The sequence below is a fragment of the Pomacea canaliculata genome, linkage group LG8, assembly GCF_003073045.1.
Source record: "Pomacea canaliculata isolate SZHN2017 linkage group LG8, ASM307304v1, whole genome shotgun sequence".
NCBI lineage: Eukaryota > Metazoa > Mollusca > Gastropoda > Architaenioglossa > Ampullariidae > Pomacea > Pomacea canaliculata.
In genome coordinates, this window is record NC_037597.1 from 1082883 (window position 1) to 1102883 (window position 20001).

General features: G+C 40.4%; 3 protein-coding genes across 3 annotated transcripts; 2 read left to right on the top strand and 1 right to left on the bottom strand.

Moving 5' to 3' along the window:
- Nucleotides 1-478: 478 nt before the first annotated feature.
- On the bottom strand, nucleotides 479-3121 carry LOC112570272 (translin-associated protein X-like). Its single transcript, XM_025248653.1, is given in 4 exon segments — nucleotides 479-580; nucleotides 583-1076; nucleotides 1865-2021; nucleotides 2998-3121. Coding segments are annotated over 4 exon segments (762 nt in total). The 5' UTR covers nucleotides 3020-3121; the 3' UTR covers nucleotides 479-491.
- A 341-nt stretch (nucleotides 3122-3462) lies between these two features.
- LOC112570175 (acid phosphatase type 7-like) lies at nucleotides 3463-9826 on the top strand. Its single transcript, XM_025248485.1, is given in 12 exon segments — nucleotides 3463-3739; nucleotides 4783-4977; nucleotides 5398-5580; nucleotides 5874-5899; nucleotides 6192-6249; nucleotides 6252-6288; nucleotides 7642-7707; nucleotides 7939-8170; nucleotides 8465-8590; nucleotides 8799-8870; nucleotides 9297-9434; nucleotides 9648-9826. Coding segments are annotated over 12 exon segments (1314 nt in total). The 5' UTR covers nucleotides 3463-3630; the 3' UTR covers nucleotides 9720-9826.
- Nucleotides 9827-11843: 2017 nt separating this feature from the next.
- Nucleotides 11844-19057, top strand: LOC112570174 (acid phosphatase type 7-like). The gene is given in 12 exon segments (XM_025248484.1): nucleotides 11844-12019; nucleotides 13362-13556; nucleotides 13753-13935; nucleotides 14387-14412; nucleotides 15211-15308; nucleotides 15984-16049; nucleotides 16458-16524; nucleotides 16526-16690; nucleotides 17329-17454; nucleotides 17800-17868; nucleotides 18361-18498; nucleotides 18669-19057. Coding segments are annotated over 12 exon segments (1305 nt in total). The 5' UTR covers nucleotides 11844-11919; the 3' UTR covers nucleotides 18741-19057.
- Nucleotides 19058-20001: the final 944 nt, after the last annotated feature.

Sequence of the window (20001 nt, forward strand, 5' to 3'; positions counted from 1 at the left end):
AAGCAATAGGCATGGCATAGCGTTTACCTGAGCTTAATAGCTCAGTTTGATACCAATTAGAACAGATGTGGACAATACTGTTCAGATTGTTCATATCATGGACAGAGAGATCGCGAAACCAGCATGCAAGACACAAGACTCTCAATAAACGACTAGTAGAAACAGCCTAAGATTGCTTGACTAACTGAAGAACTAGTTAGCTTATGCAGAAGGTATATTCTATGTGAATGTGATCAGCTGGATGACACCATCCAGTCTTAAGGTATTCCTATAATTGCTCATTATGTAAGTTCCACATGAATTGTGTCACCATGTCAACAATGCAACATTTACCACACTGAAGATGACAAAATCTTGTATTTAATTAAAGAAAGGAAGATCAAACAAGACAATGTGCATAAACTCAATTTGAAGTCCGGTTTTTACATAGCAAAACTGATTTACAGATGACACGTAGGAAAAAAAAAACAAACAAGAATCTGTGTTTGTTTTTAATCAAAACAACCATCTTCTTCTACAATGTGTCCCTCCCTAGCAGGACCTGAGAAGACACTGGCTAGCATGTGTTTAGGAATCTCTGACCCCGCACTCTAAGTGTGCAGCAGGCATTCTCCACCTTCTCTAAACTCTGATGCAGGACAGTTAACTTGCGGTTCAGTTCCCATGACACATTGCCAAAAGAGACAAAAGCTGTGTTGATAAGGTGCATAAAACTGCAGATGGCAACAGGAAAATCCAAGTCACCTTCGCTGACACTCATGATGGCACTGCGCATCAGCTCTCCCGTCAAGTCTGTAATGCCCAAAATGAAGTCAAGGATGGGTACTGTCACCATCAAAGGTTTTTGTGTGCTACCAGTCTGCTCTAGACTCATGGCCTTGTCTGGACTAGTGGGATGTGATGGTATAGAAAAGTCACATTGGTTATCATATTCTTCTGATGCTCCATCATCTGTATTAGGTGTTTTCCTTTTGCTAGCAGCACCTGTGATGCTGGACCCCAATGCTGATTCTGTTGCACCAGAAGCATTGTTATCTGTCATGCTTGCAAATTCTGCATTAGTTGGCAGAGTAGATCTGAAGAGAGATCAATGAATGGATCAAGGTGTATTGTGTACGATTCCAAGAGCATGTGCAAGATCGTGAGACATCCAGTGGAGATTTATTTGAGTCGCTTGAATTGCCAAACACAGTTGTCGAGAGCAAATATGAGAAAGCCTGTTATGTACTCTGCAAACCTTGTCAAGAAATGGAGAAGATATTGCTTAATAAAATGACCCATTTGTGAATGAGTATCTTTTTTCACATATAAATATTTAATCATTAATTACGTATTATTTAGCACTATTAGTCATAAACTAAAATCCTACCAGGATTATGCCTAAGATAACTGAATGAATTCTCTCTTGAAGCTCGTTGCTGCTTGCACAATGGTCTCTGAATTGTCATTTTTCCTTGCTGTGAGCAAACTATTCTTGACCTCTGTTCTACACGCGAGACAGTGATGGCATCACTTAAATTTTATTGACCTAACTTATATGATTGGAAGTACATGTGCAAATCAAAACTCAGGCACCACTGTACGCCAAATACAAGTATAGATTGTCTTATATTAAGTCTTGCTCATCGACATGAACAAAGTTTTGAAAAACTGGTCAAATTTTGTTTTGAAAACATATTTCACAATGTTTTTAAAACTAATCATTTAAACATTGTTTAAATACTTCATCACACACAATCTTGTTTTAAGACAGACAAAGCATATTTTCACAGCTTCAAGTATTACTCTTATAATAATGTTCTACATCTGTATCAACGAATGAAAGTATTATGTAAACCAATATATACCAACATATTTTTAATAGAAGATGATGCGTTTGCTCTCAACTGTGATGTCCCTGCTCAGTTTCACGATACGCTCATACTTATCATGACGCAAGTCCAGTTCCACTTGAAATACCCTGAATGCTTGGGTGACAGAAGAATTTTCGTCGGCTTTAGTTTTCACTTTTTTGCATCCACCTGAGACAACAATCAACTTGGAATTAAACTTAAATGAAAAAAATAAAGATCAAGGACTTTCAACTAGGGTGATTATAACATTAAATGAGTTAAAGCTTGGAAAAGTGGGATTTCATTCACACTATGTTGTAAGGATAGCATCAGGACAACAGGGAATGGAGGAACTAGAATAGGCTAAAAGATACAGCGTTCTAACTGTACGGGAAACTTCTAGCAGGATAAAACTCTCAGTATAGTGAATGCGCATGAAGCGAAAGTTCTTCGTGGTTACTGCATAGCATTTTTCTTATCTCGCCGAGTAATAAGTAAATAGTAAAAGTCAATTATGTTATAGAAATCGCGAAGAAAAGAAAAAAAAAATGTACGACGAAACTAAGTACTTTCGCTTCATGTAGACATACTGAGAAGTTAGTGCTGCTAGAAGTTTCATTCCGTTAACCTGTTTGCCTAAGATTCATCGATCAAAAAAGAGAAAATCGCGTTTATGCAGACTGAGATTTACTCTCTACATGTATAGTGCCAAGCTGCTATTTTCAGTTAGTATGGTGTTGACTGGACAACGCATAACTCTGTTGGCAATATTTGACGTTAACAACTAGTTGTATCATCTGCGATTTGTCGTTTCGATGTTGAGACGATGCCTTACGAGGACCAGTTGGTGTGCATAGGATCGATCCGACTATGTTTTGTGGTCAAAGTGATCGCTTCCCCTCTCATTGTAATACAGCGTTGTGCGTGTAAATACAGTTGTACCCTATTATTTGCTGTGGATAAGTACTAATTTTTTTTTGCTGACCGGAAGTCGCATGGAGATTAGTAAAAACTTTCTTTGCAAGATTAGTCACTGAGAAATTATTATGCAAAAGGAAACGATTGCATTTGGGAAATCTAAAACGAAATTAGGTCTCGAAACTTAGATTTTATCTCAGGAAGTAAAAGGTGTTCTTTGCTCACAAAATGATAGTAAAATCCCTACCGTGTTTCCCAGACGCCTCCATTTTAGTTGCCGCTCGCTGCGTGCTCTCCCTTGTGTCGGACAACTCCGCGAGCCGCCAAGTATTCTGCCAACCTCACTTGCAGCTGCATATTTGTACAAATACGATCTGAATTGTCAACCTTGTCCTTCGCTTTCCTCGCAGCGGCTACCCGTGCATTTACACGCTAAGAAAAAGCAGACTCGCAACATAGTAATTGATAATTTATGATAGTAGCGTGGAAACTAGATCGAGATCCTGAACATTAATCTTTATGAGAGCTTCATGCATATATATATATGCTCGTCACCCAGTTGTGATCGACTTAAGAATTACGCCAAGACGAAATATTTGGTTTACAAGTTGAGTACCCATGTCGATCTAAATGTAAACTATATTTTACCGTTTTCGTCAAACCATACATATCCAATGACAAGGAGATGTATAACGGATATATACTGAACATCAGCTGATCCGGAACAAGGAGGACAAAAAAAAAAAAACAACCCACAGTTTCTATCAGAATGACGCAGTTACCATTGATAAGACAGCTGCTATAAAGTGAAAGCGTAGAAAACGAGCACAGACCTTCTGCTTTCCATCGTTTCTTTTGTATTCGAAAACTGCAGTGAAAGATGGGCCTTGGGTCGTGCGCACCCTCCGTTGCATTTTCAGTCTTGATTATACCAGCAGTTCTGGGCATCATTCATGTACAGCCCGAACAAATTCACCTGTCGTACAGCGGTACGTTTCCTGGACACTCGCAATTTACGTTTATTATTTATTGTTTTTTTTCTCTCACGCTTGTTGGTTTAGCTGTCCTCCCTTCTCCCAAACGCAAAACAGATCTATTGTAGAACTGTAGGTAAGCTGACGCCCTATCGATGTTTCTAATAATATTTTTCTAATGATGTTTCTTGATAGTGATCATGATAACTAAGCACTTAGTGTCATTTTCGTGTCCATGGGCAACACCTTGATCTCATCTGTGAGACTTACAAACACCTTAAAGTATCAAGAAGGGATCAAAGTGGCTGTAGATTGTGCTGATTTCACGTCATTTTGGATCATGTCATTAAAAAGCATATTAGTATATATATATGCAACAAAAGTATTGTATGCTTTGTTTGAATCGATCTTTTTATACTATTTTCTATACAAGTTAATGTCTTTCAAACATCATTCTTGCAGAAAGTATAAAATCTAGATTGACACACTCAGGGAATGTCCTCAAATACAGCAGTTCAGCCACTACAGCCTTGTCTATGCTTATTTTAAGGGATTACTGAAATAGTTACATCAAGACCTCTGATCAGTCACCAAGGCCCCACACTCACTACTGACACCTTAAGCTTCCATATGGAATAAAAATCATTCTATTTTGTGTCCACATCATGACTTTATGTACATTATTTTCTTATGAATATCCAGAAATATTATAATTACTACATCTTGTATATTTTCTTCAACATTTCCTCTGATTGTTTCATGCTTGATGTAATAGAACATCTACAACTCATACAGCTAGAGATTGGAAAACTCTCGTTTGCCTACCCAGCATATGGGTACCTGATTTATCAGGGAAGATAAAAGATGGCAGCACATAGTCTATGGCCTAATATTAAATCAGTATTTCCTGTATTGAAGTACAACATGTAGCTTTCTTAAAATGATGCTATCAAAAGGCTGTTTTGAAAAGACTACTGAGGGAAATAGCTGTGAACTTATCTGCTGTTGTTTTCTTTTATTGCTGACAAAAGTTCCCTTCCCATATGTGACTGTCCCAGGTGTTCCAAGTGAAATGATTGTAACATGGGTGACCCAGAATGAGACTTCAGCATCAAGAGTGATGTATGGCTTATCAGGCCTGGACCAGTCAGCAGAAGGAACAAGTACTAAATTTGTAGATGGTGGTTCCCTCCACCGTACAATGTACATTCATCGTGCCAAACTTACCGCTCTGAAACCTGGACAGAAATATGGTAATTTTCTGTTTCTTGTTTTCTAGTGATAGTGTAAGCACACTAAAAAAAGTAACTGTATACGTTTTGATGGGTTGACATTGACACACATATATATGTACACACCTGCAACCAATCATACCAGAACCACATCCATACCCAGGTGCACATATACCCACTCATCCACTCTCACACCCATACACAAAATACTTTTGTTTACACAGGTAATGGTCTTCAAATCTTGAGCAACAGCAAGCAAAACCATGCATCAATTTCGCAATGTAAAGTATGCATACTCGATACCCTACTTAACCATGCTTCTTGAGATTAACATTTAAAATTTTATGCATCTACATACAAAACATGCACTTACAGTAATGTCCAAAAATTTACATTCAACCAAATACATATAATGTATGACAGTTGTGTTTCTGCCTGTAGTGTACGTGGTTGGAGGACCAGAAGGTTGGAGTGATCAGTTTCACTTCAATGCCATAAAGGATGGCAGTGACTGGAACCCCATCTTGGTGTTGTATGGTGACATGGGCAACGACAATGCCAGAGCTCTGCCTTACCTTCAACTGGAGGCACAGGCTGGACAATTTGATGCTGTCCTGCACGTTGGTTAGTGGCTGCCATTGGTCTTCACTGCATGTTATTTGCATCACAAAGTTTGTCCTTATTTATTAGATGAGATTTTAAAGTTAAAAGCCTATAGAAATTTGTACAAAAGCACACATACACATCCTGCATGTTAATGTAATTATATATTTCAATATCAATGCACATACCTACAAATGATTATAATGATATAGTTATACAATTTACCATGCAAATTGTTGCTTAGTTTAACATTCTGTATATTGGCACAACACTATTGTAGAAAATATATGGAAACGTGTCTTTTTATGTTCCAGGGGATTTTGCCTATGATATGGATACCGTAAGTTTAAATTTTATCAAGTTTTATTATTGATGTATTTTTCAGTTACATAAAAACATCTGATCTGTGCCTGTTAAAATATGCACTGATATGTAAGCTTTTAAAAATTATTTAATTAAACACTTTTAGGTTCAAAGATACTTGACAGCTCAGTACCGAGACAATAACACATAAGGATTGTCGACCAAAGTGAGATATGACTTATGTCTCCTTAGAAAGAATCAGTCCAATGCTTTTGCATTCAAGTTATTTATAAAGCTATGTATTAGATTATAATACGTTTTTGTTACAGGATAATGCAACTGTAGGAGATGAGTTCATGCGACAGATAGAAGCTATTGCTGCATATGTGCATACATGACGTGTGTTGGAAACCATGAATATGCATAGTAAGGTTTTGTTGTTGTTGGTTTTTTTTGTGTCTTTATTTAGAGGTAAGTTTTATGCTGTTTAGTTTAAAATCATTGCCCCAACTTTTGACATTTTAAAATTTCTCAAGTTTACTTGTTGTTTATTTGCTTCTCCAATACAAAAAAAAATATACAGTTTGATGACTCACTGAATAAGTCACCACGGATCTTCTAATCAAAGAGTGCCAGTCTGTTGGCAATTTAAAACGCTTGTCACCAGTACAGCAAGGATTGGATTTCAAGGGGTTTTGTCGTATTTTGGGCACACTGTTTTTCCTCTCCTTTAATCATTTTGCTGTTTGCTGCTTTGCTATAATGCAGCCAGAGTTGGCAACTCAGTATGAAACACCTATTTTCCTCACCACTGATTTAAAGTTACTTGATGTAAGTATTTTCTTTAAACATGGAGCTTTCTTCAAGATCAGAGATATGAGTACTTGATGTATCAGGCTGTACATCGACTGGCTACTGTACACGTCTTTGTTACCAACCTTACCAAGGTTGCCAATTTTAAGTTTAAATTACAGAGCAGTTTAAGAGAGCTTTACAAGCGATGAAGCTGAATAAGCCAGACTGTCGTATACAAGTCACCTTAAATTTAACCATGGCAAGCATTGTTTTTTTAAGCCACATGTTATTGTTCTATTAGGAGGCTGCTTAAGGCCATAGTTGCTGGAGGTATAAAATTATATGTTTATCTTAGACATATTTTCATAATAGTTGTTACAGTTGCATAACACTATGATTTGTTAGAGGACCCACTCTTGCCTGGTACTGTCCAGCTATCTGAGGGTTTTTTTTTCCCCATAGGGCTTACCCAACCCTTAGTTCCTGTCCTTTATCCTACCCTGGGAACATGGGGAGAATTGCTTGCCTAAGGTTCCACTTCATGACTAGAACCTATAGTGGGTTTTGGTTGTGTGATGAACCTATCATTGGACAGCTGGGTATTTCACTGGAGGTAACAGTTTCTGGCTAATACTGGTCCTTGAAGTATCTCAATGGATGTAACACTGCCATCTGTAACCCCACCTCATCCTGTTAGATTCCTCCGTAGTTGGTCTAGGACCATTTATATGTCCAGACCTGGCTTATTTTGTGGCTAACTACCATGTCTAAAAGTTGCTCATAATCGGTCACTTGTGCCTGATTGGGCATGGTCATCTCACTAGCTGATTAAAGGTATAGCATGTTCTATTTGCAGATTTTTTTGTAACTTATATATGTGAAATATAATGAAAAATTAATCAAATTTGTTTTGTTTCATTGTAATTAGTTTTTGTTTGTTTTGGTTTATTTATTTATTTTTTGTTTTGTTTTACTATCTTTCAGTAACTTTTCCAACTACCGTAGCCGGTTTACCATGCCCGGTGGCGATGGTACAGGAATGTACTTCAGGTTGGTCAATTGTTAAATGCAGTCTTATAGATTAAGAAAGGACATGTTGCAATTTATTGGGTGAAAGGTAGTAAGTAGTACCAGTACTTTTTTATCTTTATTCAATCTTTACAAAAATTGACCTCCTCTTTTATTAATAAAAATAATAATTTAATAAACGTGTATTTATATAGTACTTTACCACAACATTAGCCTTTACTGTACTGGACTAATAGAATGCTTCCATTTTAGTTGGGACATTGGCCCTGCACACATCATCAGCTTCAACACAGAGGTGTACTATAACCAGTATGCCACCACAGAAAATATCAAACGTCAATATGATTGGCTTGAGGCAGACTTACAGAAAGCCAACCTGCCAGCTAACCGTGCAGCCAGGCCTTGGGTCATCAGCATGGGACATAAGCCTATGTACTGCTCAAATGAGGATAATGGCGAACTGTGCTTCAACCCACAAAATCCTGTAACCACCTTTGTTTCATGACAGCAGACCATTTTCATTAACGTCAACAGAATGTCTCTAGTATAGTATTTTTCACATTGGCTATTCACTACATCTAAACAAAAGCAGATCTTTTGACATAGGTCTTTGTCTTCAATTAAGCTTGCTTCTATCAGCTGACTGTTATTCTCATGCATGCACACAACTCTTAATGTATTATGACATAGTATCAAACTGTTGACTTGTTATGAATCAACAATACATTACCTATTTGCCCAACTGACCAAAGTCTCCTATTCTGTTTATGTAATATAGATACGCAATGGTTCAGCTGCATTTTGGCCAAATCTGGAGGACCTGTTTTACAAGTATGGTGTTGATTTGCAGTTTTATGCTCATGAACATTCTTATGAACGTTTGTGGCCCCTGTACAAATCAAAGGTAACCAATCATAAAGACATTTTAATGTGTGGCTTAATGTATCTCACTTAGTGGAGCAGTTGTTTTGTCATTAACACTATTAATAAAATGTGTTTAAATGATTCAGGTGGTTGCGCCATCATCAAAAAATGTTTCAGCTTCATTCTATGTTCTGGTAGTATTTTAAGCAAACTAATTACACAGAATATTTGGCATGGCTCTTTCACAGGTATGCAATGGCAGCAGCGATAAGCCTTATGTCAATCCACCAGCACCAGTCCACATCATTATTGGTTCAGCGGTGAGCTGTTAATACTGTCATATTATCGTAATACTGTCATAGTAATAAGCTCCATAGCTCCACATAACTTGTTTAGTGGCAATAAGGTTGTTGTGCTAATCCTGCTTAGTCCTGTGGTTCAAGATACTTCCACAGGAAGTGAGGGTAATTTTCTTCCAGCAGAAGTGGGTATCGGATTTACTGGGAAAGGCACAGGCCTTGGATCATTTCTTTTCACTGCTCCTACAACCAATGGACTAATAGAACTTTATCAAATCTCAAAAATGTAGATACAAAACTATGAGCGTAACAGCAACAAGCCGTATAGTCACTAATATTTCAGTATTGCATATTACATTGTTTGTAGTCTCTACAAATTGGCAAGACAGCTATAATGCTACTATTAATGCGATTGTTTGTTCATCATCAGTAATATCTATTACACAGGGAGATAGAGAAGGGCAGACAAAGTTCCAACCTAAACCATCGACATGGAGTGCTTTCCGTACTGACGACTATGGCTTCACCGTCATAGAGATCATTAGCTCCACACAGTTGGCTCTGAAGCAGGTGTCCATTGATAAGGTAAAATCACATGATGCAGCTCATATGAGACTTACTGCCATCTGCAGATACTGTGTGAATGGTTGCTAGAGCAGGTCTGGAAAGGGGGTTTGGAAGTTTTAGAATCTTAACTTTGTCCATGTCCTTTGTGCTTATTTACCATTCACATGTTATTCAGTGCTTAAAGATAAGGTGACCTGACAGTATGATTCAGGGTCTTTGATATATTTACAGGGAGGCCAGGTTATTGACAGCATTGATCTCATCAAGGATAAACATGGCGCTGGACTTTACAACTGCATGTGAGAGGAGGATCATGAAACACAATCAAAACTGATAGCAACTTCGTACGCTATGAAAACCCAGTGTACGTGATTCGTTTTCAAGAAATACAACAATTGTTAATTAAAGCCTAAGATCTGTTCTTGTCATTTAACAGTGGACATGCGGTTAGCGAGAGTTTGATGTATACCTATGCATCTTTCTGGGTGTGTGTAACATGAACCCTAGCTGTGACATATAGCTTGTTACGTGCTATGTTTAACCGAGGCTGTGAACGTCAGTTATTGCCTACAGAACCACGCGTTAACTTTTGTTGTTCCTTGCTCCGTTCTTAGGTGTTCCCTTTTAAAATGTCTGAAGTATTCGCTATCATCACAAATATAAAGTATAAAGATAAAGCACCGAGTTAGCCAGTGAACAGTTCAAGTAAAGTGCAATACGCCATCAGTGTTTCTATCGGGTATACAGCAGTGGTTTTCTAGGATACACGCCCCTAAGAAATCTTTTGATTAATGCTCGCATCTTCAACCAAAGTAATATCACATTTGAAGAAGAAGTATAAGTTGTAATTTTTGAGTCACATTACTTGGTACAGACAAATTGAGCTTTAAGCTTTTAACGTATTGCCCAAAATGAAAGTATAAAATACACTTATTTCCACACAGTCTATTACCATTTCTCGCGGCACTCTAGCACTCAAGGACACAAGTCACTCTGTGTCACACCCTCTCAGATTTCATCTCCTACCCCATTAAGGTGGGTAATCCCAACTTATATGCACTTGCTGACAGATTAAAAGAAGCATTATAGTTCAAAGCTCCTTGAAAGTCAATCAGTGTCAAAATAAGGTCTCAAGAAAAGAAAGTTGGAAACCAGATGTAAGTCTAAGAGCCAGTTAAAGAACTTCAAGAAACGAGATAACTTCTTGTTACTATTATAGAGTCTTCTGCCACATATACATCTCTGCTATAGCAAGATAATTTAAAAACGGATGTTGTGACCCTAATGTTTGTATTCGACAAGTGTTCAAATTTTCTTGTGGCCTCTGAAGCAAAGAGAAGTTGAAGGAATAGCAATACACACTTGATTACTCGTGTATCACATTCGTTCAGCGCGTTACTACTTTGCCCCATTGAAGCTGTTACAGATGGCGAGACAGTTTTATGAGTATCACATCAAACATTTCCTTCTAAATTTATAAGGAGATGCTTGATAGTTGGGTTCCTGGCAACTACAAAGTTTTACGTGCCAAATCAGTGCGTTACTCACAAAACACCTGGCAGGTAAAAGACCTTCATTCTCATCACCAACAATGTTGTTTGATTCAACGTTCACCCAACCCCCAGTAATGACAGAAAACACAATCATTCCAAGCAAAGGACTTCGATGTTCCAGTAGTCAGTCTCTATACCAAAGTAAATGTCAACAAGATTTATCACTTTCACCTGATCCGACCATGAAGTCCGCAAGCTATTCATGATGTAGCGATCAGTGGTTACAGAGCTGGCGTCCGAACAGAGAGCGCGCTGGTTCGATTCCCGATGAGCGCAACAAACTTCCCCTAGTCGACTCAGCTGGTGGGGATGGGTATCTGATTCCACAGAGGGTCGGGGAAGTAAGACGACGAGAGAGATGAGATGGACACCGCCCTCACGTAAAGCCGACCTCGTGAAAAAGACATTCTAACATCCCCCCCCCCCTTAACAACCCGAAAAGGTTAGGGAATGACCTTTACCATTACCCTATACCATCATGTAGCGCAGCGGTTCTCAACTTGTGGGGCGCGCCCCCCTGGGGTGGGGGGAGGCGACATGCTTACAAGGGGGGCGCGAAGGTGGTCATTTTTAAAGTTTCTTATACCGGTGTTAGTGAAATTAGCTTACATTGCTGGCTAAGGGGGTCGCGGACGTACCTTTGTTCTGTCAGGGGGGCGTCACTAGTAAAAGGCTGAGAACCGCTGGTGTAGCGAGTGGCGAGTGTCGCATTCACATCTCCACTAGTGACTAGTCAGTGACCAGAGGAAGCCGATAATCCTACTTACAGCAGCTATTGTCCACCTGACCTGCCATAAGATCGAGGACACAGTGAGATGACTATCAGCTCGACTCACTGACGACTGATAAGAAAGCTGCTATATATGTCATCAGTACCCGGCAGAAAGCAAGCACTGACTGACGACACTTCCTCTCGTACTCGAGGTACTCAGCCACCCACAACGAGCAAGATGGGCTTCGGGTGGAGTACGCACGCAGTGCTTCTGGTTCTGGTCTTGCCGGCTGTTCTGGGCTCCGTGTACCCCGAGCAGGTTCACCTGTCGTACACAGGTAAGTGTCCTGATCTCTGGAAAGTTTCTTTGATCTTTCAATATTTAAACGAAACAAGAACGATCTGTTTATATGAAAGATACCGACTGTCTAAAATACTTCCGATTGTAATTTCGGGTTGTAAATGACTTTTTTAACTTATAATAAATAGTTTCTAAAATAGCTTCGAGACTGTTCATGAAGACCGTCGTTGTCTGCCGACCTGTATTTAAAGGAAGACAAAGTGACAGTTTGTGGCCAAGTCAGACAAAGTCGACGAACAAGTGTCGGGTGGTGTTTGGGGACTGCTCGCGATTGTTGTGGATCCTGACTTACAGCTGATGACCTGTGAACAACACAAACAACTTGCACCTGTGGAGAAGCAGTTTACATAAACTGATTGCGTCCACCTTATATTATTGTTGAGTACAGCTAGTCTCAAATAATGCACAATGAGATACACTGAGTTTTACAGTTGCATTCTTCCCTCCATGTACAGAGTTAATTGTCCCGATAAATTCTTCTAAAAATTCTTCTTGTCATATGAAAGTACAGTATGTAGCTGTCGTATTGAAACTCGTGACTATCCTCAAATCTTCATCGTCAACTCACACTTGTAGAAAATAAGGACAATCGCTCAGTCCATCACAGACAAAGCCTCTGTATCAAGTTTCAATAAACAATCTTCAATAAACGCGGTATTAAATTAAGTAGTGTACTGTAGTGGCAACGCAAATCTTCACAAACAAAAGCTCCTTTATATCGTGACCCCACCGACCCCACCTTTCCCCATTCTTTGATGACAGCAATGAAAAGAGCGTGACCGCAAGGTCAAGTGACGTAGTGCACAAAGTGTAGTAGATAACAGTGGACATCAGCACTTGCCTGCCCAGAGGTGGCGGGTCCTGCTCTGATAACAAGTGACCCTTCACTCCATTGCTCCACAAATGCCGGAGGTGTACAGTACGGAGTGTGCAAGTCCGTGATGCTGACAGGAAGGTCAAGGGTCTGAGGGGCAGACCACAATCTTTACCTGAGTGCAAAAAGGTCACTGCTTCTAACTCCCACGAGCACTGGACATGCCCCATGCTTCCCCTCCCTGACACTGTCTGCTGATCGCACACACTCTGTAATTACAGAATAACTTGTGTGTGTGTGTGTGGTTCAACTGAAGAAAACCACGTGTGTGGTTCCAATGGACACTGCAGGCTGTGGTTCACTGAATATTTAGTTTCCGTGTAATGATGATGTTAAAAGACAAGTTACTCTAAATGTTCTGTTGACTGGGGAAGTAGTTGTGTGACCATCTATTGCTGTTATCTTGTGTTGCTGATAAATATTTCTTGCTGATGGACTGTCGCAGATAAACCTAGCGAAATGGTCGTGACATGGGTGACCCAGGACAAGACTAAAGAATCCAAAGTAAGGTTTGGTCAGTCAAGTCTGGAATACACAGCAGAAGGACATACGACTACCTTTGTGGACGGCGGTTCTCAGCATCGTAAGATATACATTCATCGTGCCAGACTTCATGGTCTGAAGCCAGGAGAGAGCTATGGTAATCAACTTTGTCTTGTCTTTATATCTTCTGGACATTACTGTAATAATGTGTACGAAGTGAACCACATGTTGGTGCTCATGCCTGCGTATAGGGTAGAGGTGTTTGGACTGGACTGGAGGTAGGGATAAGATATTACAGTTAATACGTTTGTGTGTGTGTGTGTGTGTTTATATATACACTTCTGTGTGTACAGTGTACGTGGTAGGAGGACCAGAAGGCTGGAGCAAGCAGTTTAACTTCAGGGCCATGAAGGATGGCAGTGACTGGAGTCCTAAGATGATGGTGTACGGCGACATGGGCAGCAGGAACGACCGAGCTCTGCCTTACCTTCAACACAACGCACACACCGGACACTTTGATGCTGTCCTGCACGTGGGTCAGTGGCTGCCCTGGTCACCACACTGTGTATTGTTACAAACCTACACTCTGTCCTTCTGTAGCTGCCTTGGTCACCACACTGTGTATTGTTACAAACCTACACTCTGTCCTTCTTTAGCTGTCCTGGTCACCACACTGTATATTCTTACAAACCTACACTCTGTCCTTCTTTAGCTGTCCTGGTCACCACACTGTATATTGTTACAAACCTACACTCTGTCCTTCTGTAGGGGCCTTGGTCACCACACTGTATATTGTTACAAACCTACACTCTGTCCTTCTTTAGTACACGAGGTTTTCAAGGCATTTACACTGAGTACAGGCACATGCAAGTCTTCACACACACACACAGAGTGAGAAAGAGACAAACACACCCGTACATACACACACACGCTAAATTTACTTTGAATCAAAATGTAAAAACAAATATTTTGCTTTGTGTGTTTCAGGGGACTTTGCTTATGACATGCACGACGTAAGTGTTAACTGTCACCACAGCTTCACGCTCACTCATTCTGGCCTGTAGCTTGTAGTCATATACACATTACACACTTTCACATGGATCTTGGATAGCAAGACCATATAACCAAGGAAAAGCTTTGACACAATTAGTCTTTGATTGAGAAATTTATAGTAATATACAGGTATATTATACAGTAATATACAGGTATGCTATGCATGGCTGTCTTGGAAACAAGATAAAATACTAATAAAATCTTAATTTTCAAAATAGATATTAAAAATTCTAAAGAAAAATGAAAAGAAATGAGATAGACTATAAATTAAACTCATACAACTCTTTCCCAGCAAACACGGAACTCTAGACGTTAGAGCTTCTTTCGTTGAAACCTCATCTGGCTCTCCAGTATGCACACAGACACACACAAACACCCACAAAATACCACAAACACACAGACACCCACAGAACATCCACAAACACCCACGACAGACACCACCACACAAAAACATCCACAACTCACACACCCACAAACAACAAACACTCACACAACAAACTCACAAACACACACAAACACCCACAAACACCCACAAACACCCACGAAGGCCACTCATTCACCTAGCCACCCATCTTTCCCTATTTCCTTGCCATCCGAAGGCTTAAGAAGCAGGTTTGTGACACACAGCAACATGTTTGTATTGCTCAGACACAATGCATGCTAAACTTTTACATAGAAATTTATGCCAAAGTTTTTCCCATGTAAATCTTGTATAAATCTGTTGGCCTGGGTGACACCATACCATGTTTGTGTTTCAGGATGATGCCAGGGTAGGAGATGACTTCATGCGACAGATAGAACCCATTGCTGCCTATGTGCCCTACATGACTTGTGTAGGAAACCACGAGATTGCATAGTGAGATGGTGACTTTGGTTGTAGCAACACTTTATTTACCGGCAAGGGTTGGGTGGTTTGGTGCAGAACTAATTGCTTGCTGCTAAAATCTTACTATTTTGCTATTTATGTGGCAGTTTACAGGGAAGGCGGTTACACAATATGTCCTAGTTGCTGGCTGGGTGTAAAATACTCCGGCGCCTACAATAGAAGTGAGATGTGATACAATAGAAGTGAGATGTGATACAATAGAAGTGAGATGTGATACGATAGAAGTGAGATGTGATACAATAGAAGTGAGATGTGATACAATGCTCAGTCAAATATGGAGCTCTTAATGCATGAGGTCACAATGCTGACTGTCAGTATTTACAGGGCCTTGCCGCACCATTGTGCACATAAGCTTTATCCATTACCTTTACCCACAAAGGTAAATTTTAAATACCAGAAAAGTTGATGAGGGCCTTTTTAAAGAATCTGCCAGGATTTTGCAAAAGTTGTAAGCAGTTACAGCAACATTGTGTCTTTAAGGACATGTGGGCCTGATAATACTTTTTTGTGGACATAAAATAACATACTGTAAATGTATTCTTGACTAGCTCTTTAAATTGTATCTTTTAACGACATATTTATTCTAATAAGAATTGATAAGATTTTTACTTTTACTTTTAATTTACTTTTTTTTTTAACTATCAGTGACTTTGGCAACTACCGTCACCGGTTTACAATGCCGGGTGGGGATGGTACCGGAATGTACTTCAGGTGAGTCCATTTTTGGAAGGTGTACATGCTGCCTCGATATTAGACAGAAAGCTTATAGATACTGGATGCCATTCCTTGTCTCATTAGCATCAGTTGATAATTATTTCGAATAGTCATGTGCCTTTTATCAGTTTACTCACATGCTTGGTTGGCTTTAAATACTCGCGTTGATTGATCACGAGTCCTTTGTGAAGCAATGAAGTCGAAGTCTCACTTGACGAGCGCTCGCGGATCAGACGGAGGAACATGGCGTGGTACCGCCTAACAAGATTCTTGCTCTCAGTGGCTTGTCTTGCAGGCTCCTGTTGTCCTAGTAACAGGCTGTACAGTAGGCTATGTGGGATTTAATGTTTGGTAAGACCAGCCTTACAAAGGTCGTGCCACACCTTCAGATGTTTTGTGTTTCAGCTGGAACATCGGCCCCGCCCACATCATCAGCTTCAACACAGAAGTGTACTACTACCAGTCTGCCACCACAGAACAACATCAGACGACAGTATGACTGGCTGCAGGAGGACCTTAGGAGAGCCAACCAGCCAGCCAACCGTAGAGAGAGGCCGTGGATCATCACCATGGGACACAGACCCATGTACTGCTCCAACGACGACGACGACGAGATGTGCCGCAACCCCGCCAATCCTGTAACTATCTCTGTTAGGACACAGAACTAGCACAAATCCTGCAACTCTGTTTCTCTTTCATGAGACTTAATGACACATACATTCAGTCACAACAGTTGGACCCTACCTGTAGCAGCATGATCTTGTCCTCTGAGACAGGTGAACTACGTGTTCAGAGATGCTTTTCTGAAATTGTTTCTATGATTGCTTTCCTTGTGTTTCGGAAACCAGTGGATTTACAAAAGGCCATCAAACCTTGAGGCAGACATTAACCTGCTACACGTACACAGAAATAAAAACATATTTTATGGGCTGTACACTTGTCAGGTATTGACTGAACCACTCAAGTGGCGTCTGGCAGTTGACAGTTTTCTTTGCTAGCACCTGGCTAGAGTTCGCTTCTTTGTCTAATACAGAGAAGGGAATATTTTCCTACAAATCATGCTAAAGTCTAGAAAGTGTAGTTTCAGAGTGATATAAAGATACTTTGGTAAATGATTAGAACTGTTAAGCCACATCAGAAACGGAAAATCACAAACCAATACTCACGGCGCCATGCGACATGCACACCTTCATGGTACACAATTATATTTTACACATCAACCACTCTTGCCTTGTTGATAAATACAACATCAACATCGTCTTCCTCTGTGCTGTAGATACGCAATGGCACCGCTGCCTTTTGGCCAAACCTGGAGGACCTGTTCTACAAATATGGAGTGGATGTGGAGTTCTATGCACATGAACACTCCTACGAACGACTGCTGCCTGTGTACAAAGGAAAGGTAACTCAGAAAACATTATTTACTGTCACAGTGTCCTTACTCTGTCTGTGGCACTCTTGTACTCTGTACACATTGCTAGTGATTACCTGTGTCACAGTGTCCTTACTCTGTCTGTGGCACTCTTGTACTGTGTACACATTGCTAGTCATTACCTGTCAGTGCAGCAGATGTCTGCCTTGAGCCTGTCATGTAGTCAAGATCTGATTGTGTAGGATATTTCTCTTGTGGTTTGTTATCTTCATGTGGGTGTCAGCTTTGTCTGCGTGCTTTAGACTCTCTGTGAGATATTGATGACACATTGATAACACATTGATGACACAACATGCTGTGTACGACTGTGTACAGGTGTGCGGGGGAAGCAGTGAACCTTACACCAACCCACGAGCACCAGTCCACATCATCACCGGCTCAGCGGTGAGCTCATGATGCTTTGTATGATATGGGTGGTGGTGGCACTGGTGGGGGTCGGCTTATTCGCTGATGAATAAAACATTCAACATGCGTGAGGTCGGTGGGTGAGTGCACTGCCCACTGTGTACAGTAGGAGTGTTGTGTAGCAATATTATGAGCAATATTACGAGCAGCCAAGGGACACTAGGGGAAAGGACAGGGATACGCCGTAAGCACCACGAAACGCGGGTGTTGAATAATGTTTTGTCTACTTTAGGAAATAATTTAGTATAAATCATATGTTCCTTAAAATAAGTTTCTTCTTTTGCTTTAGTTTTTTAAAGCCTCTCCGTTGATTTAATTTTTGAAAAACTAGAAAGTATTTAAACTGTTGATAATTTAGCAGTCTGCTTTTTCGCAACACACAAACAAAAGGAAAGTTTATCAACTTGATCCTCCACACAACTGAAAGATGGCTTTGTTTACTTGTAATCAAACATGTTACATGTTACACAGGGAGACAAAGAAGGTCAGGATCGGTTCCAGTATCACCCAGCAGCATGGAGTGCTTTCCGTAGTGATGACTACGGCTTCACCGTCATGGACATCGTCAACTCCACTCACCTGACTCTCCACCAGGTGTCATCCGACAAGGTAACATTGACTTTCTTCTTTATCTGTCGATTAACCATGTGTTCTTTATTGCCAATGTTAGTTGAAGCACAAAGTGTTAATCTTTACTAGAAAGTTATTCAGTGTTTAACCAATAGCTTCAAGATACGGTGACCCAATCATCTGATTGGTGATCTCTAATATCTTCACAGGGAGGACAGGTCATCGACAGCATGGTCCTCATCAAGGAAAAACATGGCGCTGGGTCCTACACGTGCGAGTAAGAGGATCGCCAGAAAATAAAGCAGAAAAGGGACAACTACACGTGGCAACAAAACCCCGGTCTACTCCATAAAGAGCATTCAGCTTAGAAACACAACAAAGAAATGTATTCCAGCCAAAGATTGGTCCTCCAACAGCAGACATGTTCTGGAAGCGTTTCATGCATGCTTACAGAAACTTTCTTATAGAAAACTTACATGCAGGACTGCGCATGTCTTGCTCTTGGCATCATACAGATAAATGACATTAAGACTTACTTTGTAAACTACACTCCGCCAATCTCTGTGACAGGTGACAATAAATCTGGTTAGTAAAGCAAGAGATTTTTGTTTGACTTTGTTGTGAAAGTGAGCAAAGCGAAAGTTGTGTCTGTGGGATGCTTGTGAGGCTACGCCAAGTCATCTGCAAGTGTGGGGTAGGCGGAGGTACTTGGTGTACTGACAGTGCGGGACTAGTTCCATGTCTTCTGCTGTAGTTGTGTATGTGAATGCTGGATGTAGTTAGCGTTAGTTCACCTGCCTACAGACTGTTTGTGTCACCTGGTGGTGTGTGCATTGTGTGTGCATTGTGTGTGCATTGGGGGGCTGCAGGTGCCACGCCGTGTAAAGGAGCAGAAGTCTGCACACAGCATCTCAGTGTAGTTAATAAACTGTTTGTATGTACTCAAAGTACTCGGTCAGACTACATATACATAGCTATAGAGAGATCAATATAAGGAGAGATTGATATTTACACCAGCGTTGCCAAATAATGATAATAATAAAAAAAAAAGAATAGAGAAGGAAGAGGGAAGAAGAAAGAAACAAGGAAATAAGGAAAGAAAAAAGGAAAGAAGTAACGAAAGAAAGAAGGAAAGAAGAAAGAAAGGAAGAAAGAAAGAGAGGAAGAAAGAAAAGAAGAAAGAAAGAAGAAAGAATAAGGAAGGAAGAAAGAAGAACGGAAAAATGAAGAAAAAAAGAAGGAAAAAAGGAAAATAATACGGTGAACTTCCACAGCGCCACATCCCCGTCCCATGGCTCATGCGCTTTAGAGACAGAGAGACAGACAGACAGACAGACAGACAGACACGCACGCACGCACGCACGCACGCACGCACGCACACAACAATTCATATGAGATGACAGTTGCGAAGCCAGAAGCTGTTGCCAGCATGCACAGTTCATTAGAAGAAGCACAAAGCTGCAGATGCTCCTGTCCACCACAGGTCCAGTCATGGAGGATGTCAGGTAGACACCTGTTGTCTGCTCCCTGGTCGCCTGCAGC